The sequence below is a fragment of the Acanthaster planci genome, linkage group LG10 (genome assembly GCF_054643075.1).
Source record: "Acanthaster planci isolate LZ-2023a linkage group LG10, COTS_SCS, whole genome shotgun sequence".
NCBI classification, from domain to species: domain Eukaryota; kingdom Metazoa; phylum Echinodermata; class Asteroidea; order Valvatida; family Acanthasteridae; genus Acanthaster; species Acanthaster planci.
This window is the reverse complement of record NC_141786.1, coordinates 16,208,127-16,224,062: the sequence shown is the minus strand read 5'-3', so window position 1 is coordinate 16,224,062 and position 15,936 is coordinate 16,208,127. Positions and strand designations below refer to the sequence as shown.

At 40.8% G+C, this 15,936-nt stretch overlaps 1 protein-coding gene across 5 annotated transcripts; it reads left to right on the top strand.

The window, feature by feature from the left end:
- Positions 1–8,121: 8,121 nt before the first annotated feature.
- LOC147797861 (uncharacterized) lies at positions 8,122–12,622 on the top strand. 5 transcript variants are annotated; one of them, XM_087142784.1, is made up of 5 exons: positions 8,122–8,211; positions 10,649–10,729; positions 11,102–11,176; positions 11,534–11,631; positions 12,437–12,622. In XM_087142784.1, the coding sequence occupies exons 2-5, from the start codon at positions 10,671–10,673 to the stop codon at positions 12,511–12,513; spliced, it is 309 nt and encodes a 102-aa protein (XP_086998910.1). In that variant the 5' UTR covers positions 8,122–8,211; positions 10,649–10,670; the 3' UTR covers positions 12,514–12,622. The 5 variants fall into 5 exon arrangements, with proteins under 5 accessions (XP_086998910.1, XP_086998912.1, XP_086998911.1 ...); XM_087142786.1 differs by having other exon boundaries at positions 11,099–11,176; positions 11,546–11,631; XM_087142785.1 differs by having other exon boundaries at positions 11,099–11,176; positions 11,537–11,631.
- The last annotated feature ends 3,314 nt before the right edge of the window (positions 12,623–15,936 follow it).

The window sequence follows — 15,936 nt, the reverse complement described above, 5'->3', positions numbered from 1 at the left end:
ACATTACTCTTCCTGGAAGTAACCTCTCACAAAACCATCCGCCAATCTGCATGCTGTGGCCATTTGCACGATGCATCGCACAGTGTTCATGCACAGCGTCACAAAATTCGGCTCCACCGAATGATGTGTGATAATTTATTTTTTTTTCAATGCAGTTTGAATCTAAATGCGTGCAGTCTTGGCTTTAAGTATAGTAATGTACTACTTATGTGTCTTTGTAGGGCGATGTTGAAATAAATATGTGTGCAAATCGAATAATTAATGGGAGTGTGGCAAGGCGCGTGCTGCCATACTCCTGTAATTATTTTCTGCAATGACCTATTAGCCAACAGAAAGCAAACACAACAAACAGAAAAGTTCAATTTAGAAGGGAAATAGTCTAGTCGTTTACTTAGAAAACGCAGAAATTTTCTCGACAGTTCCATAGGGTTTGTGCAGAGTGTGTCAAGTGCCAAGTACTTCCTACTGCTCCAACATCATATATACTTCCCCAATTACGTACGTTTTTATTTTTACACAAAGGGTTGTGGAGCCATTTTGTGGAGGATTTTGTAAAAAAAGATCGAAAGTTTATCCTTTGGCAAATAAATACTTGCAGAGTCCTTAAAGTAAGGATTGAACAAAAGGTGTATCATCTCCAATTCTCAAATTTATGAAGCTGTTGAGTTTTAAGATAAAATTGGGATTTAGCGTAAAGTCCTGTTGGGGGAATGATTTCAAATTTTATTTTCGTTATACTGTATTACAGATGATTCTTGTGCATCTTGACTTCAACTAGCGAGGGAGGCTGGAAGCAACACTCCACCTAGAGCCCACCTAGAGCCCACGTGTAGCCCACACAGAGCCCAGTGAGCCCACATCGAGCTCGTATGAAGAATGTTGCGGTGAAGATGCCTGCATAATCAGACTCAATGCGACAAAATTCCACCATTTGAACTGGAAGTGAGACAATCTACGATCAGACAAGATCGTTGCACTTGCCATAATCCAGCGTTAGCCTGCCACATGGAAGGATTTGAACGTGGTATTGGCTTATTTCTAAAATACAAGCCAGTTCTGTTCTTTCTGATATACTGACTCGCTATGCATCAGTTGAGGGTCATGTCAGTAAATAGTATTTTGAGATCATTTCCTCATAGCCATGAAAACAATCCCATTTAGCACCCTTCATAACCCATATTAACCTCAACCAACCCTCAACCACCAATACGTGTAGTAAATAACAACCCCATTAACCACAACCATATTCCCTATGAACCTCCATCAACCATGAACAGTAAATAACCCCGTTACCATAACAATTTACCATGTAAACTTAACCACTAACCATTGACAAAAACTAACGATTCCGTTAACAGTGTAAACCTCCACTAACCCCCCACCATTAACAAACATGTAACCACAGGCCATTACCCCTTGTTAAATCATTTGCCGGTTACCCATTTCCTAATTAAAATGAGGAAAATGATCTATCAAACTGCTGTAAAAGACTTTAAAAATGCAAAATGTGCTCGTTTGTGTTCAAAAATCAACAGCAAATTTGTTAAACTTGTCGTAAATCAAATTTGAAAAACGTCTGAAAAAATCACTATAAATGCCATAACCAGATAGTTTTTCTGGGTAAAGATTCTTTGAGGCCCGACCTTGAATCAGTTCCAGAAGGTTCCTTGGATAAAATAAATACATAGTGTTCAACGAACGTGGGAAGTCAACATTATCTGCCGCAGAAGTCTCTGAGCCTTGACTTTGACTTTGAGAGATGAAAAGGAGGAATTCGTGGACATGACACCAGCCAGTGATTGAATGAGATAGCTGTCTTGAATGAAACAGAACAATGTCAGTGAGGAAGAGATCGAAAGGATTCTGAATGATGTCCTGGAAAGAATGGCTTATGTCTGGAATCAGTCCCACTGCAGCTACTGTCGTTCAGCTTGGAGGAATATCCCTTGAGGTGAGGTGAGAATTACTCATTACAGATATATTCAGTCTTTTTATAGCACTTCACCCAGAGATTCTGTAGTTTTGAGTGTCTAAGGTCTGTACCCATTGCAACCAAACTGCTATACCGCATGGGCGACATAGAAAGCAGATTTCGTTTCAGTCATGTTCTATGTACGCTTCCGTACCATTTACACAGTTTGTCCACCAAAGAAAGAATTGCCTTTAAGTTCAATTTGAAGTGCGAAATATTTTTCCCCAAAGATATCATGAGAATCTGACAAAATTGAGCTGTAAAGATTTCTAAAATTCTGTGCCTATCTAGCTATTTTTGTTCCTTGTCAATATTAACATGCACTCTAAGCACTGACATGTACCCTATATGCTTTCTTTAACCAGTCATTGTCATTACTTCCTTGATTCCTAAGCGAGTGTAATAGTTTCTTACTTTCTCATTAATGTCTGTTAAAGTTAATCAATGCTTTTCGTTTCTACAGGGACCACATTCTACTTTGACGAGTAACCTGAATCAGTGGAGGCAAAGAAATTTGGTACAAGGTAAGCTATCACCAAAAGACCCCGGTTGTTTAAACCAATTCGTCCATCACGCCATTGAATATACATTTTACTTTTCAATGTCTCAATGCGTAATTGATTTTGCTTGGTTTTGCAGGATTAATCCAATGTTGGACAAGGGGATTGTTGGTCGAAACGGTACAACAGCAGATGGGTCATCCCAAGTAGAGACCGGGGAATTCAAGACTTGCATGTTCATAAGGTGAGGTAACCATTTCTTACAGGCGTGAGCATGCACAAGAACCCCGGATCATAGCAACTAGGCTTGGTAAAGTAACCCCTCATTTTTTGTCTAAGCAAAGTTGAAACCTCTTTTTCAATTTTGCTTTTTGAACCATTTGGGGAGTCTGAAAGCATTGAAAGAAAGTCTCTTGAGAGCATTTTTTCTAGTATTTTCCAATGTTTGGTAACTAGTCCACAACCTTGCTGAGAGGCCAATGGCGGAAAAAATATGTTTAATGGAATTGGTTTTGAAAACCTTCTGTAGAATTCAAATCGATTTTCTGATGTCTGACAAGGTTCTTTTTAGCAGTGAAATGGATCACTTTTAAGTCAGGTTAGTACTTTCCCAGAATGGTTCAACTACATGTTGTGATTGTGCGGGGTGGTGGTCTCTCACAGGTCATCGGCTCAAATTGAGCATTTCCTGTAAATCTGACTTTGTAAGGACTATGGGATCATCTATATCCCGATGTCCTCAAGACGGGTGATGGGATCTTCTATATCCCTACATCCCCAACGCAAGACCAGCAGGACTGTGGGATCTGTTATATCCCTATGTCCATCCGGGGCGGATCTTGGGCGGCTATAAAACGAAGAACAACTTTAACTCAGCTCCTTGGGGAGCTTGCATGTTAGAATTAATTCAAGTTTCATATGTCATAAACTTCTCTTTGAGAGAAAAAAGAAATGGCATGGTTGTCATAGCAACAGCATCAAATATCTTATTTGTGTATGAAAAATGTGTAGGGTAATGTTAGGGAACTTTGCCCTGGATCCGTCCCTGCTGCAAGGCTCCATCAGCGAAGGTCATCTCTAGGGCATACATAACTTCCTCAGGGATTTTTTGTTAGCAGTGAAATGGAACATTTCACTCCAGAAGTTTTTTCCTTTTAGCTCAGTGAGATCTGCTATATCTCTCTGAGAAATGCAGAGACTATGGGATCCCCTATATCCCTATGTCGTTAGGGCTTAGGTGGGTGCGGAGATCGATATGAAATTGGAACTCGCTCCAGTTGGAGTCCTGGGGGGTTCCAATGCGAGACGTGCGAAACCTAAGGGGTTAGGCGTGAGCTCCTTGCGCGCCGTCTAGCCCTACCAACGTTTTTGTTAGCCGCAAAAGATGCAGGTAGTTGTGTTCCTCGTGTTGAGGGCCGCGGACTTCTTCCATAGGGGCATGGCCCTGTTATCATTGATGGTTAGCAAGGGCGCTGGTACGTCCTCTCATCTCCCGGGGATGAGGGGGCGCGCGTGAGTAGGCAAGGGCACTCTCCTTCGGGAGGGCGGACCGGACAGTGGCAGATGGTGCCCCTGCGGCCACAGGGTAACACCAGTCTGTCCAGCGATGGGCCCGCTAATTGCCGAAAGCGTGCGGGGCTGGTATCCTGGGACCTTCACGTGGTGGCCCTGTTTTCACTAACCTTACCAGGATAATCGTTTTACTTCAAAATCAAAGGTGGGCATGTGACTACTCATCAGTGTAATTTATCGAGACAACTTTCTTTGTTCTTTTGCTTATCATCAAAAAGTGTTTAAAGTAAAACTTCATTCCAGAATTGGAATAGTGAACCCTGTGAAAGTGGCATTCGTTGCTCATTGACACACCTCAACATCACTTAATCTTTGCTTGGCTCCATCAGATTGCTGACGGTAAAGTTCTCTGCTAATTCAAAAGGTTTTTAAAAAATCAGTCTTTTTATTTAGAGAAAACTTGATTGATTCTCAAAATGTAGAATCTACATTTTCAAATATCTTCTGTGAAACCATAATCGAAATTAAGAAAGAAAATGTGCTAAAAATTGAAATGCCTTTCACTCAGAAAGTTCTTTTTCATTATGACAGACAATGAGGAACTATGAAGTTATATACAATGGACGCCGTGATCAAATCCTCTACCTTCGTGCTGGTATGTAATTGTGTCATTGTGAATTGCAACTATGTCACAGCAGCATCAGATGCATTGCTGGCGTATTGCTCCCCCATCCCCCGGAAAACCTAAATCATTAAGCCTCCAACTGCTCTCTGTTTGTTACTTATACACACATTTCCACCTACATTTCCTTAAACTTAAAGTGAAGTGGTATTCACGAGTCTCGTCTGCATTGTCAATATTTATCAGATCATTTGATCATTGTGAGCCCCGAAATAGTTGTCTTTGTAGGAGGTGAGTAATTTTAAACCTGTCTTAAATTTGAACTATGATCAAAGTTTTTAATGTCTTGCTAAAAAGGCAACAGAATAAATCAAAATACTTGCCCTTTCAAACACACCCTCTTAAAAAAATTCGGTCCAATCGGACATGTGCATTTCTTCTGAATGTGTGTAACCTTTTTTGTTTGTTTTTAAAATTAAACTTTCACCTTTTCTTGCAAAGATGGCGGGAGACCTTTGGCTTTGAGACTAGCTTCCTTGTTTGGTAAAGCGCCAAGAGGCCAAATGCATTCAATGGCCGATGAGGCCCGTGATCACCATGGTAACACCAAGGCAAAGGCTCACAGAGTGGATTCAGTGGTATGTGTGTTTTATATTGCTCAAGTATTAAGGAGTTTTGGGCAGAGTGAAAACAATAAATTTCACAATCCTCAGGATTCCCTTTACCCTCAGTGGCCGCTTTTCGGATGGCTCGGGGGTCATTCTTGAAGGCACGTTGAGTTTTTTCTCGCAACATGTGATAACTGTTCACGAGTTAAATCCATTCATTTAGACAAGATATCAGCAAAAAGGTAGCAGAAAATCAATTCTTTTTTGGACAATTTAAATTGACGCAAAAAGCCTCCCCCCACCACCACTTAAAAAAGGAATGAGCTTGTTTAATATCTTGCAGGAGTATTGAGCCTCCTCTATAAATTGAAAAGTAACTTCTTGTAGTTCCATATTGTTGTAGTGAATTGTTCTTTTCATTTTTTATACATGTATCTGGTCAGTCCAGGTGCACAAACCGAAGAAAAGGTGTGGATGCTTTGCAGTGGGTTGAGCATGTGCTGGATGATGAATATCACCGATGATGTCTCTATGGCAACACACACCAAGCAACAGCGTCAACTTTGAGGAACACAAGGCTGCTTGGTTGCAATTCTTTAAAACCAACTGTCAAAAAAGCCGCACAAAATATTTGATCAGAAGTTTGCAGTATGCTCCGAAACCTCTGCCCTAAAACTTACTGGTCTCCAAATATATCTCTCTACATGTGTAATAACAAATTGAGTTTGTAGCTATGTTATCTTTTTGAGAATTAGCTTTGACACGAACACTCAACATTTTGGGCGTTTTTCTAATCCAAAGAGTATTATGCCAAGCAGGTCAGAAAATGGACACTCCCTTGAAAAAAAGCACTTTGAAATTGTCAAAGTCATCGTGCAGGAGTAGGTGACCATAAACACTCATTCGTATTTAACAAAAACATTATTAATTTCGGAAGTTTCAAAATGATGTCATCTAAAAGTAGTATTTGCGAGAATTTTGTAACTTATTATTTTACGTAATTGCTACGTCCATTATTTGTTGATTTAATTCTCATGTGATGGGTATCAACATTCTCTTATCCTATTAGACGATGGGCTACAATTAGAGCTTGGCTACAGCATAAACCTTCTCTAAAAAGACGATAGGGCAGATAAGAATGTTTTTCTTGAATGCCCTGAAAGTAAAATCTAGTGGTGTTTCAAAATGGGATCAACACTTGAGGCGAGTAACCTTCTAACAACATTGAGATTTTTGAGGAAAGCAATTTTATATAAAATTGAGAACCCAGACTAAGTTTCAAAGACCAGCATTCAGTAAGCGTGTGATATTTATTATTTTGTAAGTAATGTCCATAATGAATCATAGCCACAGTATGAGATAATAGTTTCGTGAGCGTTTGTTAATTAACAAATTTGTCCTGGCAGTTTTCTGGATACAATCTATAGTTTGGAGAGAGTGCGTCTTCCAGCATAATCAATAAGCGTTTGTTGTAAAATATATTTCAAAAGTCAGACGATGAATTGGAGATGTTTTTGTACTATGTAGTTTGTCATTTTTCGTCTTCGATTTTCAAACTAAAGTGACAAATTTAGTGATGTCGAGGGCAGTCAATAAATTCTCAGTAATGTCCCTTAATAAACAAGTTACATGTTCTTGTTTCTTACCGTGTCACAACGTTTGTAGTCAAGTCCCACCGCAAAACGGTTTTATCCCTTGGGAATTAATAAAACTACCCGACATTGCCAAACTAACCTGCCTTAAATTCCTGTGTAACGGTGGGGTTCGAGTGAGGCAAAATTGCTAATAAGCAGGGACAGGCTGGGAGATTGAATGTTTGTTTTGAAACTGATATGTAAAATTCTGTGTAATTTTTCTGTTTCTTTTTGGAAGAGAAAAACCATCCAACACCCTCTATTGTAGGGGCTTTGCAGTTGTCTTGGAACTTTGTGTCAGGTTTAGTTGGGCTTCCTCACCGTGTGGAACAATCAGATGTCTGATTTGAATAATAGCAATATATGTTGACACCTGTGAACCGATACTCAGAGTTTATTTCTTAAAAGTGTTTGTTTTTAGCTTTTTATTTCATGTCCGAGAGCTTGCTTTTGGAGCTTGCGTTATTTTTTTCACTATTGATGAAATGAAAGCCTGAATTAGTTGATGGAAGCCTTTCAAATAGTCAAAGTTTTCTCTGGTAAGATTTATGTTCAGGAATTGATGCAGAGACTACGCCTCCCCCCCCCCTGGGTTGGACTACACCGATAATTGCAGACGTTGTCTAGGCATGGAACTGGACCAGGTTTATTATGATTACCTGACAACAAACAATTTTGCGTCCATTGTCTGCTATCATTGTTTAATATCGATCTCGTCAGAATCCATCACTTCGAGTAAAAGATCAAGCTCCCGGAAAAAAAATAAATTAGAAAACAATATTTAAAAAAAGGAATAAATAAAAATGAGGCAGTGCTGTAATAGATGGCGCTGCTGCAGCTCTTTCAAAGAGGAAAAAAAGTTGAAGCACATACATGAAATCGACTCGTACTAAGCACAAACGAAAAACTTTGGGGAGGGCTGTGGGTCTTCATTTACTTTCTTATTCTCGGGGTAAAAAAAAAAATGCTGATTAGTTTTGATCATCATGTCAATAGAGGGGGCTATTGAAATTTTTAACAAACTTTTTACATTTTTCTAGAGGGCGCCATACTCAAATTGCATCCCGTTCAATGGAGCCAGGGGGCGCTGTTGCCAATAAGTTGACGTTGGCAACTACAAGACCACAGAGGGTGCTATATAAAATTTGCCACCTCACTATTTCATTCTATAGAGGGCGCCACTCTCTTTGCCAACAGAGGGCGGTAAATATTTATTCAACAGAGGGCGCTATATTCTTATTCAATAGAGGGCGCTAAATATTGGTAAATGTTGTGGCGGCATGCCCAACATGGGAAAGCGGGAAACTATAAAAAGTAAGGTCATCCTGGTCATGAAGGCTGGAAAACATTTGTTGCCATGAAGGTAGGTTAAGCCCCATAATTGTAAATCCGGAAAAAAAGGTTATTTACGGGGTCATGCAAAGACATTCCTCTTCATGTTGTATCGTACACGTGAGATGAAGTTGTAGTTTTCTTGGACGGGTTAGGTACATGTACGTGTGGCCTTATGTACATGGGTCTTGCTCTTTTAGTAGTACATGTAGTGCATTTATGCATGATGCAGTGACATGAAGGCCTAGCATGCCCGGCCTAATCTGTTTCCTTGTGCTCTAACATAATGGTTATGGTATATAGGTACATATATGTAGCCGACATGTACACATGTATGTGTATGTACGTTATTTTGTGTGACTTGCTGCCATTTTTGTTTACATACATGTAGGATTGTAATGCTCAGTTCCTTGGTGCTCATTTTCAACGCGCTGCTGAACCACGTACATGTAGCTTGTCCATACATAAAGACCCATGAAAAATTGGTGTTCATTTTTACGTGTAGTTTTTCCACCATAGCCCAGAAACGCGTCAAACATTTGCTTCCTCAATTAATTTAGCATAATGAACTGCACATTCCTTTTGAAAAATCTTTGTAAGTTTTCAAAATTCATTGATTTAACTCTGTCATGTTGTTGTTCAACATTAGAGTTTCGTCTTGTTTTATCGTAATTTTACGTGTAAATTCACCGTTTATGCTCTTTTTCTGCTCAACTTCCCAACTTCAACCCGCTGTAACTCAGGCTAGCGCCACCATTTGTTCTTCTCAAATGCAGGGTAGTTTCTTCTATTCATTAGCAAACTGACCATGTAAAAGTTATTTTAATTGGCCACCTTTTCACCCTGTCTATGGAAACACAGTTTTGCTTCCAATGAAATTACAGTTTAGATTGTGCATTCAGCCATCGGCTTCCATGTGTACGTGTGCACGGCGTACGTATACCGCATGTGCGTTCATGTGGTAGCCACGTTGCATTGAGACAGGATTTGCGAGTGCATGGGAATAATTCTGTTAGTACATGTAACACACGTAAGTCCTCTTTTATGATAACTGTGCTTTTTCAACTACCATATATTCCTAAGAATCACAGCTTTTACAATGAAGTTGACGTAAAAGGAACATGGGTTTTAAAGTCTTGTACCTGTCGCTGCATGTAACACATTGCACAATACTGTATGAGTCTGCCCTGGTATCGTCTGTTTTGTCCGCACTGGGTTTGGGCCCTTTGGACAGTTCTGTTTACACAAGGCTCAAGGCCGAAGATCAAAAGATTAGCGTACAGTAGTTTTTGGAGGAGCGCTTTCTGTATTGCAAGGAATTGATATGATCCATCAGTTTCAGTTTACTTTCTTGAATCTAGCCTTTGCTTAATTTGATTCATGCTTATGACTGTACCATATCAATGACCCTTATTCTGCTTTTGCAATCAGATTTTCCCTTGAGAGCAACCGTGATCATAATTATTTTTATTTTTATAGTAGCTCTAGAAAGCAGTGTACCTGTAAGTTAACGCTGGCCTTTGGACTATATTTTAGGAGTATAATGCCCGGGACATATGTACACTAGGTAGTATTTTGAAAATCGGAGGCGTTGCTCATCAATCACCACTGTGAGTTCCACATGCATCGGTTTGACTATTTTCACAGGTTTGGGTTGTTTAACCTGCACAGTGCGTGTCGCCTGCCCTGCTGGTATCAATCCAGTCATACAGACATGACAGTGTCTACATGTTATGCATGTACATGTACATGTAGGCTGCTCGTGGGATAAAAACAGGATTTCACCAAAAATAGTCGAACCGACTGGTCGAGCATTTCCTAAGTAAATACCTCACATTTTCCTCTGCTAAATTAGACTTGATAAGACTTACATTGTACATGTGTGTAATTGCTTAATGCTTTCAGATGGTGTACTCATAACAAAAGATCACTGCTGGGAAAAATGATTGGCATCACCATAAGAAATGCTTTCCTTTATGTACATGTTTATCTTGACTGACCTCAAGGATATTAAGTCGTCCTTCCATTGCAAAAATTGTAGCAATATTTTTTGGACATCTTAACTGAAAGTAAGTGCAGTGTAGTCTGGAATTACAATAGTCTTTATAGAGGGCCTGTGTATGACGCCATGTTAGAGGGCATTTCTTTCTTCCTCTAGGATAGGTTCGAGTAAGCCTTTTGTGCATTCATTGTCATTAAATCTAAATAACAAAACATGTCCTCTGGGAGGGCGTTCCACACAGGCCCTCTGTAGGCCAAGTTGCTTACATTAGCATTATAGTAAAGTCCTCTAACATGGCGCACTTGATTATCACTTGACTTTCCTCATACAGTGTTGCCAGACATCTTGTGGAAAAAACTTCAACTTCACACTAGCGCTGGAGGAACACTATTGGCTATCCAGTAGTTGAAGGATGTTGTGTAACAACAGCAAAAGCTGAAGGATGCACTGTTTATTTTAATTGTAGGAGGAAGTCAGAGTAAGAGAAGATGATGGAGCAAGTACAGGCTGATGTGTGGGCAGCTTCACCGGAGAGAGCAGAACCTGAGTAAGTTTCTTCCCAGCATCAGGTTATTCAAAGATGAGCTGGATTGAGAATCTAAACTGTACAATGTATTCCTGCAAATTTACTTATCTTCTCCTTTTTTGTTAAATCTTAATGCCAGCCTTCCCATTTTTTTCAATATCCACCAGGAGGTTTGTAGAAGATATAGCAGGATTGAGGGAGGTAGAGCCCAGCCCAGCCACTTTGATTTCATGAGGGACTTGATGCCTTTATAGACTTTTGGAGAATGTACCATTGTGGGGAGTATTTTTTTAGGATTTGGGAAGATTTCCAGGAACCACAGTCTTTCTACGCTGTCCTTTTGTCTTGCTACTTGAATGATCTTTTATAATTGTTTTGTCTTGACTCCAGTAGCTTGGATGAGTTCAGCCACATAGAGAATGATGAAGATGACTCTGACGTTAGCCGTAGCACAGACAGTGAAATTAGGTACGTGTACCTTGGCCAGAGACTATGTGTTAAAAGGTTCTGGATAACAGAGAAAATGAACAGTTCGATAACAAAAACTTAGTATTGTGTGTTCCAGTTTCAAAATTGGACAATATAATGGAAGTGTCCACTCAGAAAAGATATTGAACCTTTTTCATGGCTGTGGGTAATTTCTTTGTTATCAGAGGAGAGAAGCAGGAAGAAGTCCAAAAATTCCAAATAATAAGTGAAAGAAATTTATTCTTTGTTTCAGTTTGGTAGTGAATTCACCTGTCTCATGTTTTTGCAACTGAAATCAAACAGAGTCAATGATGGCATACATGTGCATCTTTTTATCCCCATTTCGTTCTTCTAAAGAAGCAAGCAAAGGAGAAACTCAAGTTCCAGTGAGGACTCCGGTGACAGCGACCCTGACAGTGATGAGGAACAAGAACAGTGGATGAAGAAAACAGCAGGTAGAAAAGCTGTCACATTGCAGTCATGTTTGCCGTCTGCTTAGAAATCAATTTATGCTGGTACATTTGGCCGTGGCACTTCTGAATCCAACCCTAAAAGAGTTGCATTACTTTTATCAGCTCACAGCAGGAAGGGGGGAAATTTTGCAAGAACTGGGCTGTCCAATGCCAGATTTTTTTAAAAACTTGATGTGAATGTGCAGACTTTCTTTTCCAGTACAAGTTTGAACTTCCACTTCAACCTGTTCTACTTGTTGACAGTCATTTGGAAGTTGAAGGCCGCACACGTGCCAGCCTGCGTACATTGAGCAGGGCAGCAGAAAAGTGTACAGTTTGGGTTGATCTCTCTGGGAAAAATGGACGCTGCCTGAGAGTGTTATGTTTGATTTTCACAAAATTGTGTCAGAATGGACCATGGGGAGTTACTATAAAAAAACACCCAAAGGCTTGTGGATAATGTGCACTGCTGTGATACCAGAAAAAATGTTGAGGGGGGGTGGATTCCCCGGCTCTTTTAGGGTTTAAGTTCAGATGGGCTTCAAGAAATCCTCACTTACTTCAAACAGGAAGCAGTCCCTGGGTATATTCTTTTGTTTGTACATTTGGCAACTGACCTTGTCCAAATCATCTGGTTTAGGGTGACATTAGTACATAAGTCTATGACAAATGGCTGAAGCCGCTTCATTCAGGCTTACCTCAGCCATACGTTGGGACATTGCCTTAAAAACTCTTTTGGGGCATGTTCAAAACTTAGTCCCCCAAAACAGAGGAATAATAATGCCATCTTCTCTTTTATTTCTACCAGGTGTTAAAGGGGACAGCAGCGTGGTTGGTCCCCTGCCTGTGGGTTCATCTTCTGGCATCACTGCCCTGATAGAGTAAGGCAATAGCGGCATGGTTGGTCCCCTGCCTGTGGGCTCATCTTCTGGCATCACTGCCCTGATAGAGTAAGGTGATAGCACTGTGGTTGGCCCCCTGCCTGTGGGCTCATCTTCTGGCATCACTGCCCTGATAGAGTAAGGTGATAGCACTGTGGTTGGCCCCCTGCCTGTGGGCTCATCTTCTGGCATCACTGCCCTGATAGAGTAAGGTGATAGCACTGTGGTTGGTCCCCTGCCTGTGGGCTCATCTTCTGGCATCACTGCCCTGATAGAGTAAGGTGATAGCACCGTGGTTGGCCCCCTGCCTGTGGGCTCATCTTCTGGCATCACTGCCCTGATAGAGTAAGGCGACGGCAGCATGGTTGGTCCCCTGCCTGTGGGCTCATCTTCTGGCATCACTGCCCTGCTAGAGTAAGGTGACAGTAGCATGGTTGGTCCCCTGCCTGTGGGCTCATCTTCTGGAATCCTCACCCTGACACTGTAAGTCATCTCTCTTGCGTCTTTTTCACTTAAGTACGGGATTAGTAATCGTGATTTTGGTGTTCACAACAGTTTGCCAAATACCCATCAGTCCCTGCACCAATCAGAACCCACCCTGCCAATTACTACATGCACTGCGGAGTGCTGTATGCTGTCTGATATTTAGCAGTGATTATTTCTGAAACTAACGGGTGCAAGGGTGGATCCAGGGTCGTGGGGGCAGTGGGGGCTTTGTTCCTGCTCCAAAAAGAGCATCACTATAAGATTTCAGAAATTGAAGGGAATTTGGTGGGCTTGCAAAAGTGTGTGGAAAGCCCCGCAATGTAGCAATAGGTGCCCCCCCCCCCCCACAGAAAATAGCTCTGGATCTGCCCTTTGGTTGAAACCTTCACCCATAACCTTTTGATTAAAAAAACCAGCAAAAGGTCGATTTTATTTGACATTTTCGGTGATTTTTTTTCCTGTGTTTAGATTTGGGCAGACCTCCTTGCCACTGCAATAGCTCCCTACGTTGAGGCTGGCTAACTTTTCCTGCGTATGGTGCGACTGGACTGACCAGAGATGAAATCTCCAATGTTGAAGACGCAGGCCTTACATTGTGAACAGTAGCAGGTAAGAGTGTCATGTGATTGGAGTTGGCTTTTGGCCAGTAAACAATGAATGTAAACCTCACAAAAAAAAGGAACACCTGTTTTGGGAGACCCTCCATTCAAAGGTCAGTCCATCATTTGCCCTTTGTGGATTATGTTTCTTTGAGGCAACAAAATTTCTTGAAGTCTAAAGAAGGTTGCCTAAGAATCAACTTGATGAAGTTTAATCTCAGTGAATACTATTATTCTGAGAAAAACAATGTTTTTAAGATTTCTGATTCAGCTCAAAAGTTGCTGAGTCATGTTTGAATTGCACCTGAATTCAGCATCTAGGACAGGTTCTTACATTTAGTCAAATGCAGCCTTGCAATGTCTCATGCTGAACCAATAAATTATGTCATGTAGAATCTGTGCATGTATCGTGTTACAACACTTGCATGCGTGCTTCTAATAGCAACTATCCAAATCTTTATCACATCGTTGGTAGTGACCTCCTTTCAGTTTTCTTCAAAATGACAGCTTGCAAGAAAAACGAATTTCACAGGGAGTTTAGCTCCATAACCATCTTTAAACAAAGTTTACTTTTCAACAATAATTTTATCCATTACTTTTTTGGATAACTGCAAATGATGGACTGTACCTTTGATATTTAGAATCCAACAGAAATTAATCAAGTTAGATTCAACGAGTGTTTCCTTCTAGATGCTTTGAAACCTCAGATGTTACAGTAGCCCCACTAATGATAAAGATGCGGTCATTTGAATACAAAAGGACAGAGATTCTGTTCATGAACTGATAGACCTATCCATCTTGAGCAGAAGCACCCCCTCATTGGCTGAAAAAAGCCATTTTGGTGGGGAGTTTTCATTTTGTTTGTAAGAATGCAGTTGCAATGTGTGCAAATTTCATTGTTGTTTGTGAACCAGTGAAGTGCAGTTCCCACAAAAGGAGCCTGCTTTGCCGGGAAAATTGTGCCCTTTCTTGGTCCGGCTCAGACCTCATACCCATAAAGGAGGGTTAGTTTTTTTTTCAGAAATGTCTGTTTTAGCTGCAGCTAAGCTCATTCTTTTGTGCTTGATTTTTTCCCCAGACTTTGTTATTCAGAAGCTGTGCATATGCCCAAGGAGGACCAGACCATGGTGCAGATTAGAAGAGCGCCCTCACTTCTTTCAACCTTATGGAGGCAAGATGGAGGAGAAGATCCTATAGGGCTTCCCTGAAATGATTCATGAGAATATCAAGGAGAGGAACTCAGATAAATACCAGTCCTCACCTCCGTGACTGAGGAAGAGTTTCCACAGCAGGATTTCAGGCAGTGGTTCACACAGGCAAGGAAAAGACTGCAGTTCCTTGCTTCAACAGTGATGTAAATCTGTGCTGGGGACTGGGGCTGGATATGCTGGATACCAAGGGACACTAGGGGGCGCTATTCATAATGTACAATGTACACTGTGTGTACCATAAACATATAAACGCAGTCTCAAATGTGTAACCATGATTTTATAAGTATGGGCAAACAGTTGGTGAAACGATGGATGGCAGCGTGTTCAGTGCACATTACGGGCAATGCTCTTACATTGCTTGTATTTGTTTACATGCGCTCCCAAAATATGCTCCATTTTTTGCTCTTCAGCACTGGTATCTCATCTTTTCAAATGTTGCAACTGCATCCTTGTCAATCTACATGCAATCAATTTTGCAATCAAAAAATGGCTTCAGACAATTTTCTCGCTGGAATTCTTCAACTTTGCGCAAATTCCCTATATCAAGGGGCGAATTTGCCCATAGTTTTGATTTTAGTCGGTCAGCACACTAATCACTAAATGTCAGTGTAGTTTGGAATGTGATCTGGTGGTCTATGCGTTTATATGTTTGTGGTTTGTACACATGTAAATCTGTGTGTTGGACTGGCCCATGACTTACAGCGAGGGGGGGGCAGTGAATGGTACAGAACACTTGGGGGCGCTGTTTATGATACAATCAATTTTGTACACTTTCACCTCTTAATCTTACTTCAACACTGCGTCTGATCTGCCTTTTTAGTGCTACTAAACACATTTTGGCTGATGGGGAGTTTCGAAAATACCTCTGCATTTTTGTCACTGCCACAAAATTGTGAGCAGGAGATGATCCAATAACAGCCCCTCCCCCGATCAAAAAGTACCAAGGAATGTACATGTGAACCTTGTTAATAAGAGCAATGTAAATCCAACATTCTGCTTGTAACAAGGACATTTGGAGGTCCCAATCTCTTTGTTCTTCACTGTTTTCATTCTGATAATACAAGGTTCCTATTAATACAAAGTAATCAGCCAAGTCTGATGGACCTCTTACTCATGAAGTTGGACTGCATT